The sequence below is a fragment of the Photinus pyralis genome, unplaced genomic scaffold (assembly GCF_008802855.1).
Source record: "Photinus pyralis isolate 1611_PpyrPB1 unplaced genomic scaffold, Ppyr1.3 Ppyr1.4_LG4, whole genome shotgun sequence".
Classification (NCBI taxonomy): Eukaryota; Metazoa; Arthropoda; class Insecta; order Coleoptera; family Lampyridae; genus Photinus; species Photinus pyralis.
The window spans coordinates 33,564,578-33,587,708 of record NW_022170511.1 but is presented as its reverse complement, the minus strand read 5'-3'; the positions used below and the strand labels follow the sequence as shown (position 1 = coordinate 33,587,708).

The following is a 23,131-nucleotide window of genomic DNA, read 5'->3' as shown; positions in this document are numbered from 1 at the left end:
TTTCCAATCCGGTGGAAGTAAATGACGAAATCTTTAAGAGTTCTCCTTTTACAATTTAACTTCCCTTAAGGAAACGGTACCCTTTTGAATACAAATAAAAATAAATACCTTAACTACACAGCCAACCAAATTCGAAGTACTGATTGATCCACTCGTTAGGTTTCTTGAAATGATTGAAAAGGACAGTCTAGGTCTCGTGAATGATTTAAATTTCGCGTTTTTAAAACAAACTTCCGCTATCGTTCGTATTTATCGTAATGATTGAAAAGGACAGTCTAGGTCTCGTGAATGATTTAAATTTCGCGTTTTAAAAAAAACTTCCGCTATCGTTCGTATTTATCGTAATAGTTTTCAATTCGGAAGTTATCCCTCGAATGTGAAGATCACCCAACTGTACATTTAAAATTTCTCTGAAGTAATACCAGTTCTCTATTAGAGTTGTCCCAGCAATATACAGTGTGTCCCCGGATGGACTGAACAAGAGGGAAAAAATTTTTAATTTTAACTTACGCAAAAATGTCATTCTTTTTCTTAAACTGTAAGGTGTCCTTTTTAACTTGATTTGTTTATCAGGTTGCCATGGAAGATACAATGATAATCATCCGTCTGATTTAATCAAAAATATGCAACTAGGAAAAATTCCCGCTTTAGATTTTGCGTTATTTGTAATTTTCTCAGCTGCTAAAAGGAATATCTAGATTTTTATTTCAGAATAGGTGGTTTTGAGCCAAGCAAAAATTTTTATAAAGAATGACATTTTTGCGTAAAGTTAAAATTAATAATTTTTTCCCTCTTGTTCAGTCCATCCGGGAACACACGCGACAAGGTACATATAAAACACCCTGCGATAACTTATAGGCGGTTAACTTAACTACGCAGGTGGTTCGACGCGAGTTCGAAGAAAAAAAGTATATCCCCCCGGATGATAAATTCCTGATGGTCGAGTTAAATTTTCTAACACAAGTAAAACCTTCGTTAAATTACAGGTAGTAGACTTCACTTCGCGCCCAGCCCAAAGCAAAAAACTTACACAAAACAGAAAACCACCCTATAGTAAATTACAGGTGGTTGACTTGACTTAGTTAGCTCACGGTTCAACGCGCATTCTGACGGTTCCACACGAACAACTAACTTCTCCTTAACCGATTCCGATCCACGAAAAAAGTTCGCTTATCCATCCATTCAAATTTCTTTGCAGCAATAACTCAAATCTCTCGCTACGTAGCACGTTCGATAACCACAACTTACGGGCGACGCCAGCTTTTACATGCGTTTATAAAGTCAGGAGCGTATTTTAGGACCTCTCGCTCACGTACAAAATGGACAAAAGTTAAGTAAATTTCGAATCAAATGAAATCCCGTTAACGGGGTCCCCTTTCAATGTCACCATTATCATCAACTTGACTCTCACGATAGTATGATTAAAAAGTCACTTCTTTCAACAGATTCTAATATTTCTAAATTCCTCTAAATTTCGTTCTACGAATATCGGCTCAATAATTTGATTCCTAGGATTATCGGTCCAAACAGTTGCTGCGGAAATTGGGTTCGATCTTCTCGAACCAAGGGTGAATTTTGGTTATTTCAATACAAAAGCACAATTGTATCCAAACAGAACTTTCCAAAACGATTTTGAGATTTTCTTGCACTGCTGTTATAAAGGCGGCAGAACAATATTTGCATATGGTGTAGATGACATACAAATATCCTCTTTTTAGTGTACAAATGTTACTTTGATCCTATATACTGGGTGGTTTTCATTTTCTCTAGCTTAAACGGTCGGAAGTAGAAGGTTCCCGTTAGAACCTTAGAACCTTCTATGGTACTTTTTTTGGAGAATCTGAATCTTTCATCAGAATTACCATAGCAGGCTGGATGTAGAAGCTAGAGGCTACTACTTTCCTATTTCTTATGGACGCCATATTTGATTTTGAACTTTCTTGTAAATTTATGGTAAAAGTATGCAGAGTGTGATACGTCATTATTTTTCTTTTTTTGTCTTCTATCTCATTGCCTAAAAATCCAATATGGCGTTCATATGAAATACGAAAGTAGCTTCTACATCTAGTGTGTCATGGAAATTTTGATTCAGATTCTCCGGAAAAAAAGTGCCCATAGAAGGTGCTAACGGGAACCGTCCGTTTCCCACCGTTTAACATAGGGAAAATGAAAACGAAATTTGACATTTTCAGTTTTTGAGTGATATCTCAGTTATTTTTAAAGATTTTTCAAAAATTTCAAATGCATTTTTCTAGTACATTATTTCACCTACAATGTATATCTCACAGTTACGAAGATCCCAACGGTGAGCCATGAATTTGAACCACGCTGTACAGTACAGTTCCTAGACAAGCTAAAGTAAAAATTGACATGGCGTCTTTAAGCTCAATGCACACGAGCGAGTGGATTCGCGGCGTGCGCGTAGTGTTCTCGCTGCGAGCACGCCATACCGCAATACACACGGGCGAGCTTTGCTCGGAGAGATCGCAATTTCGCAACACGAATCGTCAGTATGCTGTCTACTTCAATAATGGATGTATAAAAACTTGCAGTGACTTTTGTACCATCACTTGTACAAGAACTCGTGAGTATTGCGACAATGAAGGATTCCATATTACAGGGCGGTTTTTTACTGCTTCAACGAAAATGTTGGTATCAAAGCTACTGGAATAGATCTCACTATCGGAAACTATGAGCATACCACTGTACTGGTCATTTGTAGACGTCAGCACAAGCGACCGGCGAGGCGTGTGAACTACCGAATGTCTCCACGGGTACTTCTTATCCGCTGGGCGAGAAACTCTCGTAGCGAGATCGTGGCGAAGTAGCAGTCCTTGGCGAGCGCTGGCAGAGCTAGCAGCGTGCGAGCAGGTGAGTTCGCTACCGTGCGGGAGAAGGCGAGCTCGCAGCGAACTTGGCGTTGGAAATCGCTCGTGTGTATCGAGCCTTACAAAGTGCAGGAAAATGTCAAATGCAAGAGACATTTTGCTTTCTTTGGGGATTTACGATAATTCAACCGGTTTAACCGGGTTGGTAGATTTTGCTATGGTTACAATTATTGAGACAATTGTTTCTATGGTGATTTCTACCAATCCGGTTAAACCGGTTGAATTATCGTAAATCCCCTTTATATACTCGTAGTCAAACTATATCAATCATCACTTGTTCTAAATAATAGTATTTTGCAAATTTGAGGAACTTACATTTGTTATGGCATGAATGAAAACGGAGCCAAATATTGCAAGGTTTTGTAATTCCAAAAATAGACACCTAAAACTGTCACAATAAAATCTATTTCATAGGAGTGCATTTGGCCATTTGGCAAATAGAACAGGATTCAATCTACGCGTTTCAATTATAGCATGAAATCGTATGAATTTTGCGACAGAGGCGGGAGAAGTCCCTCGTAATCCAAACGTGCCTGCTCGATTTGGATTTCAATTTCGACTTCGATTGAAATTCGCCCGTAATTGAGGGCAGAAACGGAATAGCTCATCAGTTTAGTGTTTAGAGCCTGACTCATCCTCACCACCTGTAAACAAATTAAGGATGATTCTCACTATACATAACGTTTCCATACCATATCCTTTCCATAACCATTCCGTAAATTATTATAGGCTATGAAATTGACCTTTAAGTGATATGTGCGTAAGACATTTAGCCGCGCGCTAATACACATTCTCCTTTCCGTTCACATATGGAAGGCGAATGTGTATTAGCGCGCGACTGAATGTCTTACGCACATATCACTTAAAGGTCAATTTCGTAGCCTATAATAATTTACGGAATGGATATGGAAAGGTACGAAAGCTTCCTGGTGTCACCAACTTTTTTTCTTTTAAAAATCTCAATATATTGACTTTTTTCTCAATATATTGAGATTTTTCTCAATATATCGAGATTTTTCTCAATATATCGAGATTTTTCTCAATATATTGGCATTTTTCTCAATATATCGAGATTTTTCTCAATATATCGAGATTTTTCTCAATATATCGAGATTTTTCTCAATATATTGACTTTTTTCTGTGTCCTTTTGTTTAATCCAGCTGCGGTGATATGATGAATGTTATTTCCGTGTAGATGTGGTTAGCGTTAGAGTGAAGTGAATTCATTGCGTTTGACGCATTTATTAATCTGTTTTACTGCACTCAATAATTAAGTGATCGTGAGCTAGTAGCTGTACTGTCGAGCCATCCATTTCTTGTATATCAGGTAGGTATAAATTTATGTAGAGGTACACAATATGTGCAGCATTATGATCAAATAAGTATGTACTATACAGAATGACTGAGGACAAAGCTATATAAATCTAATGTACCTACTTATTTTTGCGTTTTTCTATAGGTAGGTAGGGTGTTTCCTAATACATTGACTGATTTTTTTAGAAGGTACAATGGATGATGCTGAGGTTCATGCCGTTTATTATTTTTTGCTGGGATTATCGTACACAGAAATATTGGCGATGTTGAGCTTTTGCCATGGTTTTCACTTAAGTTTGTCGACACTAAAACGAAAACTAAATTGCCTAGGACTATATAGAAAGAAGCACTTCTCAGAGCTACATTTAGTTGTAAATTTTATTGAACAACAACTACAAAGTTCAGGACAGCTGCATGGATACCGGTGGATGCACTTAAAATGTATTCAACACGGACTCACTGTAACTAGGGAAGCTGTACGAATGATAATAAATGAGCTGGATCCAATTGGAGTCACGTTTAGAACAAGAAAAAGACTGCGCCGCAGGAAATATTCAACGCGTGGACCTAACTTCGTATGGCACGTTGATTCTTATGATAAATTGAAGCCATATGGAATAGCTATAAATGGAGCTATTGACGGATTCTCTCGGCATATTATGTGGTTGAAAGCTGGCAGAACTGCAAGTGACCCGAAGGTAATAGGAGGGTACTTTTTGGAAGCCATAGAAAAATATGGAGGATGCCCAAGACGGCTACGTTCAGACCTTGGCACGGAAAATAGGTACATGGAGCAATTTCAAATATTTTTTAGAACATTGCCCGCAGATAATACGGATGTGTGTTATGGAGACCGAAGTTTTTTGTATGGGACCAGTCAGGCGAACCAACGCATAGAGTCGTGGGGGTCGATATTAAGGAAACAAAACGCTCAGTTTTGGATGAACATTTTTCAATCACTAAAAGAAGACGGTTACTTCAGTGGAACGTATTTGGACAAATCATTAATACGATTTTGTTTCATGGCTATAATACAAGTAAGTAAAGGGTGATACATTAGAACTAATTCTAATGAATTACCCGTTATAAAGTGTCAAAAGAAAAAAAAGATTCATCTAAATTCGTGAAATGAGTTATGAGGTATGATCAAGCATTCTGGGAAGGCCGTGGAAATTTTAGATGACATCTAATATGAACCAATATTAGGTAATTAATTTAACACCTCGCGCTAAATGTTAACATTAAAAATTAACTAATCTCTCTCTCTCTCTCTCTCTCTCCCCCCCCCCCCCCCCCCGGCCAACTCTAGTTACCGAGTTATAGATCATACCTTATAACAACAAGAGAGAACACAGTAGAAAATGAATACCTACTTTCCTTATTATTGAATTAGATACCTACCTACTCATATGTTTCTTTTTAGAAAGAACTTGCACAAGTTGAATTGGAATGGAATACACATCGTATAGCAGCGTCACGAAATTCCATATCCCCCAAAGGTCGGCCTATTGTGTTGTTTGAATTGCCACAAGCGTATTATACACAGACCTACATATGCCAAGTGACCCACCATGATTTGAATATCTGTAAGCAAGAATCCTCATTTCTGTACTTACCCTGTGACGTCCATGTATACCAACTGTGTAAATTAATAATGCGAGAGAAAAATTTGCGTGAACCATCAGATTCGTATGAAGCAGTGAATTTATACCTTACATTAAGGGAAGAGATTATGTCCCAGATTTTATAGTTTGTAAGAAAACATATTTTTTTGTCAAAATGCCACATTCTGTGTGGAATAGATTCAAGATTGTATTAATTTCATCATTCTCTGGGCTTATGTGTAAAAGAATGATAATCGTTTTTGAAATCTGCTTTATAAATATATAATTCTTAATGAATTTAGTATGTTTGTCTACTTCGTCCCTAGATTTAATCAACCAACAACTCTTCTACGGATACTTTGTAACACATGATAATCTTGGAAAACATTAGTACAGATGTCATAGTACCCTGCACAAGTTTTAACGTGGTACATGTCCCCAGAAAAGTTCCATAGGTAGTTATGTATGTAAGAAAATCAAAGTTCTTTTTTGAAAGTTGTTATACAATGTCCTTTAAGGTTCAGAGTACGATAGAAAGTCCAACATATTGTTACGATCGAATATCGAGCGCTACACTTGTACGGCAGATAACGATTTACTCTGTATGGAGCCACTTAATAACAAGTGTTGGACATACGACCCTGGAGAACACCTTACAATAACAATTATTAACAACATAAATAAATTGATGAATTAATTAATGTGCTTGCTTAAATTAAATGCATTTGGGCATTGAAAAACTTCCTCTATGATTTGGTCAAGGAGAAATTTAACAAATTCTAATGGATAACTAATTGCATTACGTTAACAAACATAAAACAACAATAATAACCATAATTGTTTATTTTTATTTTAAGGCACAACATTTAGGCATCTGTCACAAATAAGAGAAACTTAAAACTCAAAACAGAAAACGAAAAACTAGGTAGGTTACATAATTTTGTAAACATAATAAATAAATATGACACAAAAATAGAAACGGAAATGTATGATACATTGCTACATGGAATACCTATAATTTGTGATTGAAGTAGTACTCGTCAAACATATTTTGTAGGTAGGTATGTATTACAACAATACAAAATAAAAATTGCAACAAAAAATAAAATAATACATATTATACCTACCTATTGCTAAGACATATGTAGGTATAAATATGAACAGTCATATACCTATATATTTTTATTAAACAATATCCATTACCCATACATTTGATTGCAGGATATTTGTCATCTCACTTCTAAAAACTACAAAATTTTCGTAACTTGAGGGCAATTCTAACAACCCAGAACATGTATGCCCTATTGGAACCCGCCCAAAGCCAGTTGTGTTAATAATTGATACATAAATGTCTCTTGTAGGTAAATCAGACCCGGTACAAAATCTGAAAAAGGCCGAACGTGTACTATCATCAACTTCTTTTATAAATTTTTTCAAATATCCATATATTTCTGTTATTTGTGGCGTAGTTTCGTTTGCATTTTGTAAATGAATTTTTGCCAAACAGTTTTTTGAGGATGGTTTTATGTTGTTAAATAGAGCCATAATTTCAGAGGTGCTAATCCTACTGTGCGTTTGGAATACTTGTCCGAAGCATTTAATAACAAAAGCGGGCTTTTGAATGAGCTCTTTGTGGGCAATGTCCCTTAAGAATAAATTAATATTGGTTTTTGTGGGAATCCATTTTGCATCATAATTGGAGAAAATGTCTAAGAGTTCATCACTGTCCACATTATCGAAGTCCAACAATGCTTGCCGGAGAATTTCCCTTTCAGATTCGCAAACAAAATGCAAGAAATTTTGTATTAGATCTTCATCTTGTATCGCACATCCCAAACAACTCAGAATAAAAACAGGAGCTATTTTTATTGGAATATAACTTTCTGTAGTAAAACCTTTTAAGAATATACTTGCAATCGCTTTCCACTGAGTTTCATTAAAATCGTGTCGCAAATACGGAATTTTCAGATTGGTTCCTACAGAACACTTCTCATAAAAACTGGACCAAAATTCTGAAAGTGTATCTCGGAAAACTCCTCCAACATCCTCTGCGTATTCTGTTTCTCCGTTTGGAAGAATCATTTCAATTTTTAGAGCACAAGAATAATGAAACGTGTGCTTCTGAAAAGCTTCTATCAGTTCCTCAAATATTTTGCCTCTGTGTAGTGTTAACGTTTGAATATTATCTGTTTGCTGAAATTGGTTTTCTGCATTTAGATCTTCAAGGTTTGGACGGTTTCTATCAAGAACATTTGTAGTATAATTCTGTACACTGGTAGAAGTACTCTGAATAGCAGGCAATTGTGCTGACATTGTAGTTGTTTCTAAGAATCGTTCATTTGGATGTATGTCAAAATGTGGATTATTAAATAATTCCTGCAAACCTGGCTCCGAAGCAGACTCCAAATCAAATATAACCACATCATTTGTGGTAATGGCATCCTAAAGAAATTACAATTTACATTATAACTATTCTACAACACTGAAGTAATAGATTTTGCAATAATAAAAGTTCGCTCTAAAAATAATGTGAATTGCAGCACTCACTTTATTAGTTTCGACTCGTGGTACAAACTTTCGCACTCGTGCTAAATGTACACATACATAAGTCTGTCCTTATTGCAAAATATATTATTTCGATTTTGCAACTATAAAAATAATCAAATATGACCATTTTAGTGTTAGCACATTAGTAAACGAGCCCTACATATATTTAGTGTGTCATCTATTTGATTGTTATATAGTTATTTACCTCTTGTAGTATGTCAAGATCTTCATCTAGAAAATTTGAATAAAATCGGGCAGTTTCAGCTGCCACCACTACTTCTGAGGCCTCTGCAGTTGACTGTTCGATGACGTCTTTTTCTGCGGCTAAAATATAACAAGTTAAAAATTCATTATGCAAACATAAATGACGAGAGCGTATTTTCCTCTTAAAAATATTAATTATAAATTTTAAATTTCATTTAAATGCTTCCGTAAATAAGAAAGTTGGCGCTGCGCATGTGCAAAACGAAATTTTTAAATTGGTGTTAGTGGCATTGCGCATGCGCGAAACGAAGAATTGAAATTGGTGTTAGATTTTCTTTTATTCAAAGTGCCTATGTATCAAATTTCATTTAAATACGTCCGTAAATAAGAAAGTTGGCATTGCGCATGCGCCAAACGAAATTTTGAAATGGCTCACTGGTTAGTGCATTGGGCTACAAAGCCGGAGGTCGGGTGTTGGAACCTGGGCTGAGGTAAGAATTTTTCATCTGTGGCAGAGATGAAAATTTCCTTAGATCAGTTTCGAGCATTCTGCCGGCTACTCCGAATTAGGTTTTCATGCAGTTTTCTTAATTCGTAAGGAGTAGTAGAAAACAACTCAAGACCTTCTGCAGGGTCACCTCTAATAGCATTAATGCGGGTCACTCTGTAATTGGGCGCAAGCCTGTTGAGGACGCAAAACTAAACAAAGTTTGGGAAGGACTTGAATATGTGCCGTGAGACAAATTGTGTTCACATTAAACATTTGCAGGTAAATATGATTGCATTGCTTTTTCAGTTGACCTATAAATAATAATATTGAGTTCATTAACATTTAAAAACACTCAGGTTAACCAAATAGATAATATTGCTTGAAACATGGCTTCTGTCAAACATAAAATTACCTACAGTTGTCAAATAAAGATATAGCGTAATTAGTCGGTACGTATATTGGGCACCCTTTGTCCAGAATTTGTGGCTACGTCTCGCCTCAGCTGCAAATTCTGGACTCAACACAAAAAGATTTCGTTATTATGACTAAACATTTCAGTCCCGTTTGACAAACGACTGATAGTCGGTCCTGATGATCAGTCCTGATGGGATAGAGTCATTGTTTTAAGTTACTTTTTCTACAATCGATATCCAAAGTAGGCATTTGCGCTCGTATTTGACAACGCAAACGTCATCTTTTCTGATGAATGTCACTTTGTCGCATATAAGCGACTAAATGAAAAAAACGCACGCTCCCCAATTATTAACTATAAATCAAATATGCATTGCTCAGAGTATCCAATGACAACGAGTAAATGTCATCTGTACTTTTAATTTTCATTCATCAAATTGAATACATTTTTGGAAATATGCGAACTGCTCTATTGTAGAAAAAATCTTGTGTGTAATTCGAGCGCAAATTGATAGTCGATTTCAAGAGATTGCCGCGCTCCTTCGTCGCGCGTCAACTGTCTCTTTCAATCGACAATATATCACTTTGCGCTCTTAATACACAAATAGCTATTTTCACACGTTGTGCGTACCATCAGTCGTTTGTGAAACGCGGCTTAAGAGTATAGTAGCACAATAACCAATTCCTACTCTTGTTTTTTTGTAGTACAATCATTGTATTTATAAATGTTTATAAATACAATGGTACAATTTAAACAATTATTTAGTCCTCTCTAAAAATACTGTGTTACGTACACACATTGAATAAAAACAATGGTATAAATTAGTCTAAGAAAAACCATAGTATACCATACTCGCTATAAGGGCATTATTCCTTTGGATGTTTTACATCTCCCGCTCGTTTTGTAATAACTTTCATCCTCAGTAATGATTAGGCATTCGTTATATCGTGGTTGTTCAGTATTCAACAATACTCTCGTCTGATTTGATTGTGCCCTCCCCTCTCGAGCCACCATTTTATAAACTTTTATACCATTGAATATAAAATTAAATAATATACATACCATTTATGTTTTTTCGCTCAGATTTTAAATAAAATCGAAGAACTTTTACTTTAGTACTATTCAAAATCTGAGAAATAGATATATCTGGTGGATATTCATTGTGTTTGAAGTCTAGCAAGTCAAAATCGAAATCCTCGATGTTTCCTTTGGGTGAGAAACCGTTAGGGAAAAACACTTTTTGCGCAGCTTCAATCAGTTCTTGTTTCATCGCAGATTTCTCCACTGTCAGTTTCCTAGTTCCTCCCCCTTTTTTGCTACGTACTTGCACAATTTTGTTTCCATCTTCATGTAGCCAACCCATTTCAATATTTCTGGTCGACTTTTCTGAATTGTATTTAATTTTTTTCTTTGTGTGTACCACAGATTCCTCATCATTTTTATTTCCCCTAAATATTTGGCTTCTAATTTTTTCCAGTAGTGATTGTTTAGAAGCTTCTTGTTTCGATGTACTTGGTGCTCGCATCAAACAAAACTCTCTAACCAACTTCCTGTGCCCATAAGCTGGTAAAAATGTTTTTAGTTCTGTATCGGACATCATATTTATAACTTCTTCAGAAATCTGAACAAAAAAAAACATTTGTTAGAATAAATTTGTGGGGAGGAAGATAGTAGGTGAATGACTCTGATATTTTAAATGCTAATGCATATAGATTCAACAAGTCCCTAACTTTTTAAATGTATCCATAAGCATTAGCTTATTAATCTAATACAAACCTGTTCTGCAATAATATTTTGAACAACTTCCTCTGGCACATTATGCCGTTTCAAGAAATCTTCTAATTCCGACATTTTTTCTCAAACCACGTAAAATGCAGATCGTACAACTGAAACTAAGTTAGGTGCTTAATGTGCGTTCCAACTGAATTATGGGTTTTGTTTTGTGTTTTGTTCAATTCAGTGGCTGTTAAACATAAAATTTTGTTTCGTAAGCAAAGTTAAAGCTGTATGATTATGTCGCCACTTGGTTTGTTACTCACTAGTGGTTAAAGGAGACAGTATTGTTCAATCGCATTACTGCGACGTGTGTGAGACGAAATGTGACACACCATATGATACGATCGTCGATCGTCCTCCAACTTTAAGTTTCGACCCTATTGGTTGGTTCACGAAGATAACTTATTAGATAGCCATCTCCAACTAAACTTCAAGAAAACCAATTCGCGAATCCACCATTTGTGCTCAATACCATCACCGAACACAAAACAAAATAAAATGTAAATAGAAGTAACTAGAATTAGTATAATATTTAGGGTAGGTGTAGGTACCTACGTATGATTTTACAAACATTAAGATTAATAACTAAAATTATAGTACATTCTTCAACGAGCGTAGAATAGAAGCTATTATTCACGTGGATGAAGTTCCAAGTGAATAATAGCCATTCTAGGCAAGTAGAAGACTATACTTCCTTTACGACTATTAAAAAATTAAAAGAAATTAGTTACGTTTTTGACGTTTCAAATGGTGACTTATGCGGTTGCTAAGATACGCTCCGTCAGTTTTTTCCAAAGCGATGTGATTATTGCATATTACCGTGAATTCTGAAAAATAAAAGCATGTGATTGGCTAATCGAGCGTGATTTCTTACAAAGAAATCACGCTGTGAAGAATTTAAACTATTATTCAATGTAATATGCAGCAAGAATCAGGGCATTATTTAATAGTCGTAGAGAAAATAATTATTATTACCTACATTGCTACCTACCTGCCTACTACATACAAACAGATGGCACAAAATAAACTCAAAATGTAAGTATAACAACCGGCTCGAACGCTGGAATCTCTTGATCACGTCTCGTTGTTCAGGACGCACACACAAATGAAAAAGTCAATATAGTGAGAAAAATCTCAATATATTGAGAAAAATGCCAATATATTGAGAAAAATCTCGATATATTGAGAAAAATCTCGATATATTGAGAAACATCTCAATATATTGAGAAAAATCTCAATATATTGAGAAAAAAGTCAATATATTGAGATTTTTAAAAGAAAAAAAGTTGGTGACACCAGGAAGCTTCCTTGGTTGTCCACCAACTTTTTATTTTCTTTTAAAAATCTCAAGTATATTGACTTTTTTTCTCAATATATTGAGATTTTTCTCAATATATCGAGATTTTTCTCAATATATTAGCATTTTTCTCAATATATCGAGATTTTTCTCAATATATCGAGATTTTTCTCAATATATCGAGATTTTTCTCAATATATTGACTTTTTTCTGTGTCCTTTTGTTTAATCCAGCTGCGGTGATATGATGAATGTTATTTCCGTGTAGATGTGGTTAGCGTTAGAGTGAAGTGAATTCATTGCGTTTGACGCATTTATTAATCTGTTTTACTGCACTCAATAATTAAGTGATCGTGAGCTAGTAGCTGTACTGTCGAGCCATCCATTTCTTGTATATCAGGTAGGTATAAATTTATGTAGAGGTACACAATATGTGCAGCATTATGATCAAATAAGTATGTACTATACAGAATGACTGAGGACAAAGCTATATAAATCTAATGTACCTACTTATTTTTGCGTTTTTCTATAGGTAGGTAGGGTGTTTCCTAATACATTGACTGATTTTTTTAGAAGGTACAATGGATGATGCTGAGGTTCATGCCGTTTATTATTTTTTGCTGGGATTATCGTACACAGAAATATTGGCGATGTTGAGCTTTTGCCATGGTTTTCACTTAAGTTTGTCGACACTAAAACGAAAACTAAATTGCCTAGGACTATATAGAAAGAAGCACTTCTCAGAGCTACATTTAGTTGTAAATTTTATTGAACAACAACTACAAAGTTCAGGACAGCTGCATGGATACCGGTGGATGCACTTAAAATGTATTCAACACGGACTCACTGTAACTAGGGAAGCTGTACGAATGATAATAAATGAGCTGGATCCAATTGGAGTCACGTTTAGAACAAGAAAAAGACTGCGCCGCAGGAAATATTCAACGCGTGGACCTAACTTCGTATGGCACGTTGATTCTTATGATAAATTGAAGCCATATGGAATAGCTATAAATGGAGCTATTGACGGATTCTCTCGGCATATTATGTGGTTGAAAGCTGGCAGAACTGCAAGTGACCCGAAGGTAATAGGAGGGTACTTTTTGGAAGCCATAGAAAAATATGGAGGATGCCCAAGACGGCTACGTTCAGACCTTGGCACGGAAAATAGGTACATGGAGCAATTTCAAATATTTTTTAGAACATTGCCCGCAGATAATACGGATGTGTGTTATGGAGACCGAAGTTTTTTGTATGGGACCAGTCAGGCGAACCAACGCATAGAGTCGTGGTGGTCGATATTAAGGAAACAAAACGCTCAGTTTTGGATGAACATTTTTCAATCACTAAAAGAAGACGGTTACTTCAGTGGAACGTATTTGGACAAATCATTAATACGATTTTGTTTCATGGCTATAATACAAGTAAGTAAAGGGTGATACATTAGAACTAATTCTAATGAATTACCCGTTATAAAGTGTCAAAAGAAAAAAAAGATTCATCTAAATTCGTGAAATGAGTTATGAGGTATGATCAAGCATTCTGGGAAGGCCGTGGAAATTTTAGATGACATCTAATATGAACCAATATTAGGTAATTAATTTAACACCTCGCGCTAAATGTTAACATTAAAAATTAACTAATCTCTCTCTCTCTCTCTCTCTCTCTCTCTCCCCCCCCCCCCCCCCCCCCCGGCCAACTCTAGTTACCGAGTTATAGATCATACCTTATAACAACAAGAGAGAACACAGTAGAAAATGAATACCTACTTTCCTTATTATTGAATTAGATACCTACCTACTCATATGTTTCTTTTTAGAAAGAACTTGCACAAGTTGAATTGGAATGGAATACACATCGTATAGCAGCGTCACGAAATTCCATATCCCCCAAAGGTCGGCCTATTGTGTTGTTTGAATTGCCACAAGCGTATTATACACAGACCTACATATGCCAAGTGACCCACCATGATTTGAATATCTGTAAGCAAGAATCCTCATTTCTGTACTTACCCTGTGACGTCCATGTATACCAACTGTGTAAATTAATAATGCGAGAGAAAAATTTGCGTGAACCATCAGATTCGTATGAAGCAGTGAATTTATACCTTACATTAAGGGAAGAGATTATGTCCCAGATTTTATAGTTTGTAAGAAAACATATTTTTTTGTCAAAATGCCACATTCTGTGTGGAATAGATTCAAGATTGTATTAATTTCATCATTCTCTGGGCTTATGTGTAAAAGAATGATAATCGTTTTTGAAATCTGCTTTATAAATATATAATTCTTAATGAATTTAGTATGTTTGTCTACTTCGTCCCTAGATTTAATCAACCAACAACTCTTCTACGGATACTTTGTAACACATGATAATCTTGGAAAACATTAGTACAGATGTCATAGTACCCTGCACAAGTTTTAACGTGGTACATGTCCCCAGAAAAGTTCCATAGGTAGTTATGTATGTAAGAAAATCAAAGTTCTTTTTTGAAAGTTGTTATACAATGTCCTTTAAGGTTCAGAGTACGATAGAAAGTCCAACATATTGTTACGATCGAATATCGAGCGCTACACTTGTACGGCAGATAACGATTTACTCTGTATGGAGCCACTTAATAACAAGTGTTGGACATACGACCCTGGAGAACACCTTACAATAACAATTATTAACAACATAAATAAATTGATGAATTAATTAATGTGCTTGCTTAAATTAAATGCATTTGGGCATTGAAAAACTTCCTCTATGATTTGGTCAAGGAGAAATTTAACAAATTCTAATGGATAACTAATTGCATTACGTTAACAAACATAAAACAACAATAATAACCATAATTGTTTATTTTTATTTTAAGGCACAACATTTAGGCATCTGTCACAAATAAGAGAAACTTAAAACTCAAAACAGAAAACGAAAAACTAGGTAGGTTACATAATTTTGTAAACATAATAAATAAATATGACACAAAAATAGAAACGGAAATGTATGATACATTGCTACATGGAATACCTATAATTTGTGATTGAAGTAGTACTCGTCAAACATATTTTGTAGGTAGGTATGTATTACAACAATACAAAATAAAAATTGCAACAAAAAATAAAATAATACATATTATACCTACCTATTGCTAAGACATATGTAGGTATAAATATGAACAGTCATATACCTATATATTTTTATTAAACAATATCCATTACCCATACATTTGATTGCAGGATATTTGTCATCTCACTTCTAAAAACTACAAAATTTTCGTAACTTGAGGGCAATTCTAACAACCCAGAACATGTATGCCCTATTGGAACCCGCCCAAAGCCAGTTGTGTTAATAATTGATACATAAATGTCTCTTGTAGGTAAATCAGACCCGGTACAAAATCTGAAAAAGGCCGAACGTGTACTATCATCAACTTCTTTTATAAATTTTTTCAAATATCCATATATTTCTGTTATTTGTGGCGTAGTTTCGTTTGCATTTTGTAAATGAATTTTTGCCAAACAGTTTTTTGAGGATGGTTTTATGTTGTTAAATAGAGCCATAATTTCAGAGGTGCTAATCCTACTGTGCGTTTGGAATACTTGTCCGAAGCATTTAATAACAAAAGCGGGCTTTTGAATGAGCTCTTTGTGGGCAATGTCCCTTAAGAATAAATTAATATTGGTTTTTGTGGGAATCCATTTTGCATCATAATTGGAGAAAATGTCTAAGAGTTCATCACTGTCCACATTATCGAAGTCCAACAATGCTTGCCGGAGAATTTCCCTTTCAGATTCGCAAACAAAATGCAAGAAATTTTGTATTAGATCTTCATCTTGTATCGCACATCCCAAACAACTCAGAATAAAAACAGGAGCTATTTTTATTGGAATATAACTTTCTGTAGTAAAACCTTTTAAGAATATACTTGCAATCGCTTTCCACTGAGTTTCATTAAAATCGTGTCGCAAATACGGAATTTTCAGATTGGTTCCTACAGAACACTTCTCATAAAAACTGGACCAAAATTCTGAAAGTGTATCTCGGAAAACTCCTCCAACATCCTCTGCGTATTCTGTTTCTCCGTTTGGAAGAATCATTTCAATTTTTAGAGCACAAGAATAATGAAACGTGTGCTTCTGAAAAGCTTCTATCAGTTCCTCAAATATTTTGCCTCTGTGTAGTGTTAACGTTTGAATATTATCTGTTTGCTGAAATTGGTTTTCTGCATTTAGATCTTCAAGGTTTGGACGGTTTCTATCAAGAACATTTGTAGTATAATTCTGTACACTGGTAGAAGTACTCTGAATAGCAGGCAATTGTGCTGACATTGTAGTTGTTTCTAAGAATCGTTCATTTGGATGTATGTCAAAATGTGGATTATTAAATAATTCCTGCAAACCTGGCTCCGAAGCAGACTCCAAATCAAATATAACCACATCATTTGTGGTAATGGCATCCTAAAGAAATTACAATTTACATTATAACTATTCTACAACACTGAAGTAATAGATTTTGCAATAATAAAAGTTCGCTCTAAAAATAATGTGAATTGCAGCACTCACTTTATTAGTTTCGACTCGTGGTACAAACTTTCGCACTCGTGCTAAATGTACACATACATAAGTCTGTCCTTATTGCAAAATATATTATTTCGATTTTGCAACTATAAAAATAATCAAATATGACCATTTTAGTGTTAGCACATTAGTAAACGAGCCCTACATATATTTAGTGTGTCATCTATTTGATTGTTATATAGTTATTTACCTCTTGTAGTATGTCAAGATCTTCATCTAGAAAATTTGAATAAAATCGGGCAGTTTCAGCTGCCACCACTACTTCTGAGGCCTCTGCAGTTGACTGTTCGATGACGTCTTTTTCTGCGGCTAAAATATAACAAGTTAAAAATTCATTATGCAAACATAAATGACGAGAGCGTATTTTCCTCTTAAAAATATTAATTATAAATTTTAAATTTCATTTAAATGCTTCCGTAAATAAGAAAGTTGGCGCTGCGCATGTGCAAAACGAAATTTTTAAATTGGTGTTAGTGGCATTGCGCATGCGCGAAACGAAGAATTGAAATTGGTGTTAGATTTTCTTTTATTCAAAGTGCCTATGTATCAAATTTCATTTAAATACGTCCGTAAATAAGAAAGTTGGCATTGCGCATGCGCCAAACGAAATTTTGAAATGGCTCACTGGTTAGTGCATTGGGCTACAAAGCCGGAGGTCGGGTGTTGGAACCTGGGCTGAGGTAAGAATTTTTCATCTGTGGCAGAGATGAAAATTTCCTTAGATCAGTTTCGAGCATTCTGCCGGCTACTCCGAATTAGGTTTTCATGCAGTTTTCTTAATTCGTAAGGAGTAGTAGAAAACAACTCAAGACCTTCTGCAGGGTCACCTCTAATAGCATTAATGCGGGTCACTCTGTAATTGGGCGCAAGCCTGTTGAGGACGCAAAACTAAACAAAGTTTGGGAAGGACTTGAATATGTGCCGTGAGACAAATTGTGTTCACATTAAACATTTGCAGGTAAATATGATTGCATTGCTTTTTCAGTTGACCTATAAATAATAATATTGAGTTCATTAACATTTAAAAACACTCAGGTTAACCAAATAGATAATATTGCTTGAAACATGGCTTCTGTCAAACATAAAATTACCTACAGTTGTCAAATAAAGATATAGCGTAATTAGTCGGTACGTATATTGGGCACCCTTTGTCCAGAATTTGTGGCTACGTCTCGCCTCAGCTGCAAATTCTGGACTCAACACAAAAAGATTTCGTTATTATGACTAAACATTTCAGTCCCGTTTGACAAACGACTGATAGTCGGTCCTGATGATCAGTCCTGATGGGATAGAGTCATTGTTTTAAGTTACTTTTTCTACAATCGATATCCAAAGTAGGCATTTGCGCTCGTATTTGACAACGCAAACGTCATCTTTTCTGATGAATGTCACTTTGTCGCATATAAGCGACTAAATGAAAAAAACGCACGCTCCCCAATTATTAACTATAAATCAAATATGCATTGCTCAGAGTATCCAATGACAACGAGTAAATGTCATCTGTACTTTTAATTTTCATTCATCAAATTGAATACATTTTTGGAAATATGCGAACTGCTCTATTGTAGAAAAAATCTTGTGTGTAATTCGAGCGCAAATTGATAGTCGATTTCAAGAGATTGCCGCGCTCCTTCGTCGCGCGTCAACTGTCTCTTTCAATCGACAATATATCACTTTGCGCTCTTAATACACAAATAGCTATTTTCACACGTTGTGCGTACCATCAGTCGTTTGTGAAACGCGGCTTAAGAGTATAGTAGCACAATAACCAATTCCTACTCTTGTTTTTTTGTAGTACAATCATTGTATTTATAAATGTTTATAAATACAATGGTACAATTTAAACAATTATTTAGTCCTCTCTAAAAATACTGTGTTACGTACACACATTGAATAAAAACAATGGTATAAATTAGTCTAAGAAAAACCATAGTATACCATACTCGCTATAAGGGCATTATTCCTTTGGATGTTTTACATCTCCCGCTCGTTTTGTAATAACTTTCATCCTCAGTAATGATTAGGCATTCGTTATATCGTGGTTGTTCAGTATTCAACAATACTCTCGTCTGATTTGATTGTGCACTCACCTCTCGAGCCACCATTTTATAAACTTTTATACCATTGAATATAAAATTAAATAATATACATACCATTTATGTTTTTTCGCTCAGATTTTAAATAAAATCGAAGAACTTTTACTTTAGTACTATTCAAAATCTGAGAAATAGATATATCTGGTGGATATTCATTGTGTTTGAAGTCTAGCAAGTCAAAATCGAAATCCTCGATGTTTCCTTTGGGTGAGAAACCGTTAGGGAAAAACACTTTTTGCGCAGCTTCAATCAGTTCTTGTTTCATCGCAGATTTCTCCACTGTCAGTTTCCTAGTTCCTCCCCCTTTTTTGCTACGTACTTGCACAATTTTGTTTCCATCTTCATGTAGCCAACCCATTTCAATATTTCTGGTCGACTTTTCTGAATTGTATTTAATTTTTTTCTTTGTGTGTACCACAGATTCCTCATCATTTTTATTTCCCCTAAATATTTGGCTTCTAATTTTTTCCAGTAGTGATTGTTTAGAAGCTTCTTGTTTCGATGTACTTGGTGCTCGCATCAAACAAAACTCTCTAACCAACTTCCTGTGCCCATAAGCTGGTAAAAATGTTTTTAGTTCTGTATCGGACATCATATTTATAACTTCTTCAGAAATCTGAACAAAAAAAAACATTTGTTAGAATAAATTTGTGGGGAGGAAGATAGTAGGTGAATGACTCTGATATTTTAAATGCTAATGCATATAGATTCAACAAGTCCCTAACTTTTTAAATGTATCCATAAGCATTAGCTTATTAATCTAATACAAACCTGTTCTGCAATAATATTTTGAACAACTTCCTCTGGCACATTATGCCGTTTCAAGAAATCTTCTAATTCCGACATTTTTTCTCAAACCACGTAAAATGCAGATCGTACAACTGAAACTAAGTTAGGTGCTTAATGTGCGTTCCAACTGAATTATGGGTTTTGTTTTGTGTTTTGTTCAATTCAGTGGCTGTTAAACATAAAATTTTGTTTCGTAAGCAAAGTTAAAGCTGTATGATTATGTCGCCACTTGGTTTGTTACTCACTAGTGGTTAAAGGAGACAGTATTGTTCAATCGCATTACTGCGACGTGTGTGAGACGAAATGTGACACACCATATGATACGATCGTCGATCGTCCTCCAACTTTAAGTTTCGACCCTATTGGTTGGTTCACGAAGATAACTTATTAGATAGCCATCTCCAACTAAACTTCAAGAAAACCAATTCGCGAATCCACCATTTGTGCTCAATACCATCACCGAACACAAAACAAAATAAAATGTAAATAGAAGTAACTAGAATTAGTATAATATTTAGGGTAGGTGTAGGTACCTACGTATGATTTTACAAACATTAAGATTAATAACTAAAATTATAGTACATTCTTCAACGAGCGTAGAATAGAAGCTATTATTCACGTGGATGAAGTTCCAAGTGAATAATAGCCATTCTAGGCAAGTAGAAGACTATACTTCCTTTACGACTATTAAAAAATTAAAAGAAATTAGTTACGTTTTTGACGTTTCAAATGGTGACTTATGCGGTTGCTAAGATACGCTCCGTCAGTTTTTTCCAAAGCGATGTGATTATTGCATATTACCGTGAATTCTGAAAAATAAAAGCATGTGATTGGCTAATCGAGCGTGATTTCTTACAAAGAAATCACGCTGTGAAGAATTTAAACTATTATTCAATGTAATATGCAGCAAGAATCAGGGCATTATTTAATAGTCGTAGAGAAAATAATTATTATTACCTACATTGCTACCTACCTGCCTACTACATACAAACAGATGGCACAAAATAAACTCAAAATGTAAGTATAACAACCGGCTCGAACGCTGGAATCTCTTGATCACGTCTCGTTGTTCAGGACGCACACACAAATGAAAAAGTCAATATAGTGAGAAAAATCTCAATATATTGAGAAAAATGCCAATATATTGAGAAAAATCTCGATATATTGAGAAAAATCTCGATATATTGAGAAACATCTCAATATATTGAGAAAAATCTCAATATATTGAGAAAAAAGTCAATATATTGAGATTTTTAAAAGAAAAAAAGTTGGTGACACCAGGAAGCTTCTGGTGTCACCAACTTTTTTTTCTTTTAAAATCTCAATATATTTGACTTTTTCTCAATATATGACATTTTTCAATAAATATCGAGATTTTTCTCAATATATAGATTTTCTCAATATCGAATTTTCTCAATATATCGAGATTTTTTTTCTTCAATATACGAGATTTTCTCATATATGACTTTTTTCTGTGTCCTTTTGTTTTAATTCCAGCTGCCGGTTGATATGATGAATGTTATTTCCGTGTAGATGTGGTTAGCGTTAGAGTGAAGTGAATTCATTTGCGTTGACGGCATTTATTATCTGTTTACTGCACTCAATTAATTAAGTGATCGTGAGCTAGTAGCTGTACTGTCGGAGCCATCCATTTTGTATATCAGCGTGAGGTATAAAATTTATGTAGAGGTACACAATATGTGCAAGCATTATGATCAATAAGTATGTCTATACAGAATGACTGAGGACAAAGCTATAAAATCTAATGTACTACTTATTTTTTGCGTTTTTTTCTATAGCGTAGGTGGGTGTTTCCTAATACATTGACTGATTTTTTAGAAGGTACAATGTGATGATGCTGAGGTTCCATGCCGTTTTATTATTTTTTTTGCTGGGATTATGTACACAGAAATATTGGCGATTTGAGCTTTTGCCATTGTTTTACTTAAAGTTTGTTCGACCCACTAAAACGAAAACTAATCTGCCTAGGACTATATAGAAAGAAGCCACTTCCTCAGAGCTACTTAGTTGTTAAATTTTATTGAACAACAACTACAAAAGTCAGGACAGCTGGGCATGTATATAATGATTATTCAATATTTTTATTATTTTAATATTTCATATTATATATGTATAGATTATTCATATATATTGTATGTATATAAATTTATTATGTCAATATTATATTATATTTTTTTATATATTTATATATTATGTTTTTGATATTTTTTTTTAATGCATATGATGGATACCGGTTGATGCCACTTAAAATGTATTCAACACGGACTCACGTAACTAGGGAAGCTGACGAATTGATAATAAATGAGCTGGAATCCATTTGGAGTCACGTTTGAAACAAGAAAAAGACTGCGCGCCGCAGGAAATATTCAAACGCGTGGACCTTAACTTCGTATGGCACGTTGATTCTTTTTATGATAAATTGAAGCCATATGGAATAGCTATAAATGGAGCTATTTGACGGATTCTCTCGGCATATTATTGTGGTTGAAGCTGGCAGAACTGCAATTACCGAAGGTAAATTAGGAGGGTACTTTTTGGAAGCCATAGAAAAATATGGAGGATGCCCAAGACCGGCTACGTTTCAGACCTTGGCCACGGGAAAATAGGTACATGAGCAATTTCCAAATATTTTCTTTAGAAACATGCCCGCAGGATAATACGGATTGTGTGTTATGGAGACCGAAGTTTTTTGTATGGGACCAGTCAGGCGAACCAACGCATAGAGTCGTGGGGGTCGATATTAAGGAAACAAAACGCTCAGTTTTGGATGAACATTTTTCAATCACTAAAAGAAGACGGTTACTTCAGTGGAACGTATTTGGACAAATCATTAATACGATTTTGTTTCATGGCTATAATACAAGTAAGTAAAGGGTGATACATTAGAACTAATTCTAATGAATTACCCGTTATAAAGTGTCAAAAGAAAAAAAAGATTCATCTAAATTCGTGAAATGAGTTATGAGGTATGATCAAGCATTCTGGGAAGGCCGTGGAAATTTTAGATGACATCTAATATGAACCAATATTAGGTAATTAATTTAACACCTCGCGCTAAATGTTAACATTAAAAATTAACTAATCTCTCTCTCTCTCTCTCTCTCTCTCTCTCCCCCCCCCCCCCCCCCCCCC

At 34.9% G+C, this 23,131-nt stretch overlaps 3 protein-coding genes across 11 annotated transcripts; 1 reads left to right on the top strand and 2 right to left on the bottom strand.

Annotated features, from left to right (window-relative positions):
• Positions 1-6,894: 6,894 nt before the first annotated feature.
• On the bottom strand, positions 6,895-12,533 carry LOC116168277. Of its 4 annotated transcripts, XM_031484007.1 has the most exons (6): positions 11,499-12,533; positions 11,236-11,351; positions 10,522-11,080; positions 8,559-8,677; positions 7,717-8,248; positions 6,895-7,665 (listed from the first exon to the last, which is right to left on the bottom strand). In XM_031484007.1, exons 2-6 carry the CDS (start codon positions 11,308-11,310, stop codon positions 6,992-6,994), a joined length of 1,959 nt encoding a protein of 652 aa, XP_031339867.1. In that variant the 5' UTR covers positions 11,311-11,351; positions 11,499-12,533; the 3' UTR covers positions 6,895-6,991. The 4 variants fall into 4 exon arrangements, with proteins under 4 accessions (XP_031339867.1, XP_031339864.1, XP_031339866.1 ...); XM_031484004.1 differs by having other exon boundaries at positions 6,895-8,248; XM_031484006.1 differs by having other exon boundaries at positions 6,895-8,248; positions 12,227-12,533.
• Positions 12,534-12,623: 90 nt separating this feature from the next.
• On the top strand, positions 12,624-15,372 carry LOC116168225. 3 transcript variants are annotated; one of them, XR_004144734.1, is made up of 3 exons: positions 12,624-13,702; positions 13,747-13,955; positions 14,351-15,372. XR_004144734.1 is itself a non-coding variant. In XM_031483931.1 (3 exons), exons 2-3 carry the CDS (start codon positions 13,113-13,115, stop codon positions 14,675-14,677), a joined length of 1,170 nt encoding a protein of 389 aa, XP_031339791.1. In that variant the 5' UTR covers positions 12,624-12,931; positions 13,105-13,112; the 3' UTR covers positions 14,678-15,372. The 3 variants fall into 3 exon arrangements, 2 of the variants coding, with proteins under 2 accessions (XP_031339791.1, XP_031339790.1); XM_031483931.1 differs by having other exon boundaries at positions 12,624-12,931; positions 13,105-13,955; XM_031483930.1 differs by having other exon boundaries at positions 12,624-13,955.
• Positions 15,373-15,619: 247 nt separating this feature from the next.
• On the bottom strand, positions 15,620-21,258 carry LOC116168223. 4 transcript variants are annotated; one of them, XM_031483929.1, is made up of 6 exons: positions 20,224-21,258; positions 19,961-20,076; positions 19,247-19,805; positions 17,284-17,402; positions 16,442-16,973; positions 15,620-16,390 (listed from the first exon to the last, which is right to left on the bottom strand). In XM_031483929.1, exons 2-6 carry the CDS (start codon positions 20,033-20,035, stop codon positions 15,717-15,719), a joined length of 1,959 nt encoding a protein of 652 aa, XP_031339789.1. In that variant the 5' UTR covers positions 20,036-20,076; positions 20,224-21,258; the 3' UTR covers positions 15,620-15,716. The 4 variants fall into 4 exon arrangements, with proteins under 4 accessions (XP_031339789.1, XP_031339786.1, XP_031339788.1 ...); XM_031483926.1 differs by having other exon boundaries at positions 15,620-16,973; XM_031483928.1 differs by having other exon boundaries at positions 15,620-16,973; positions 20,952-21,258.
• Between the last annotated feature and the right edge of the window lie 1,873 nt (positions 21,259-23,131).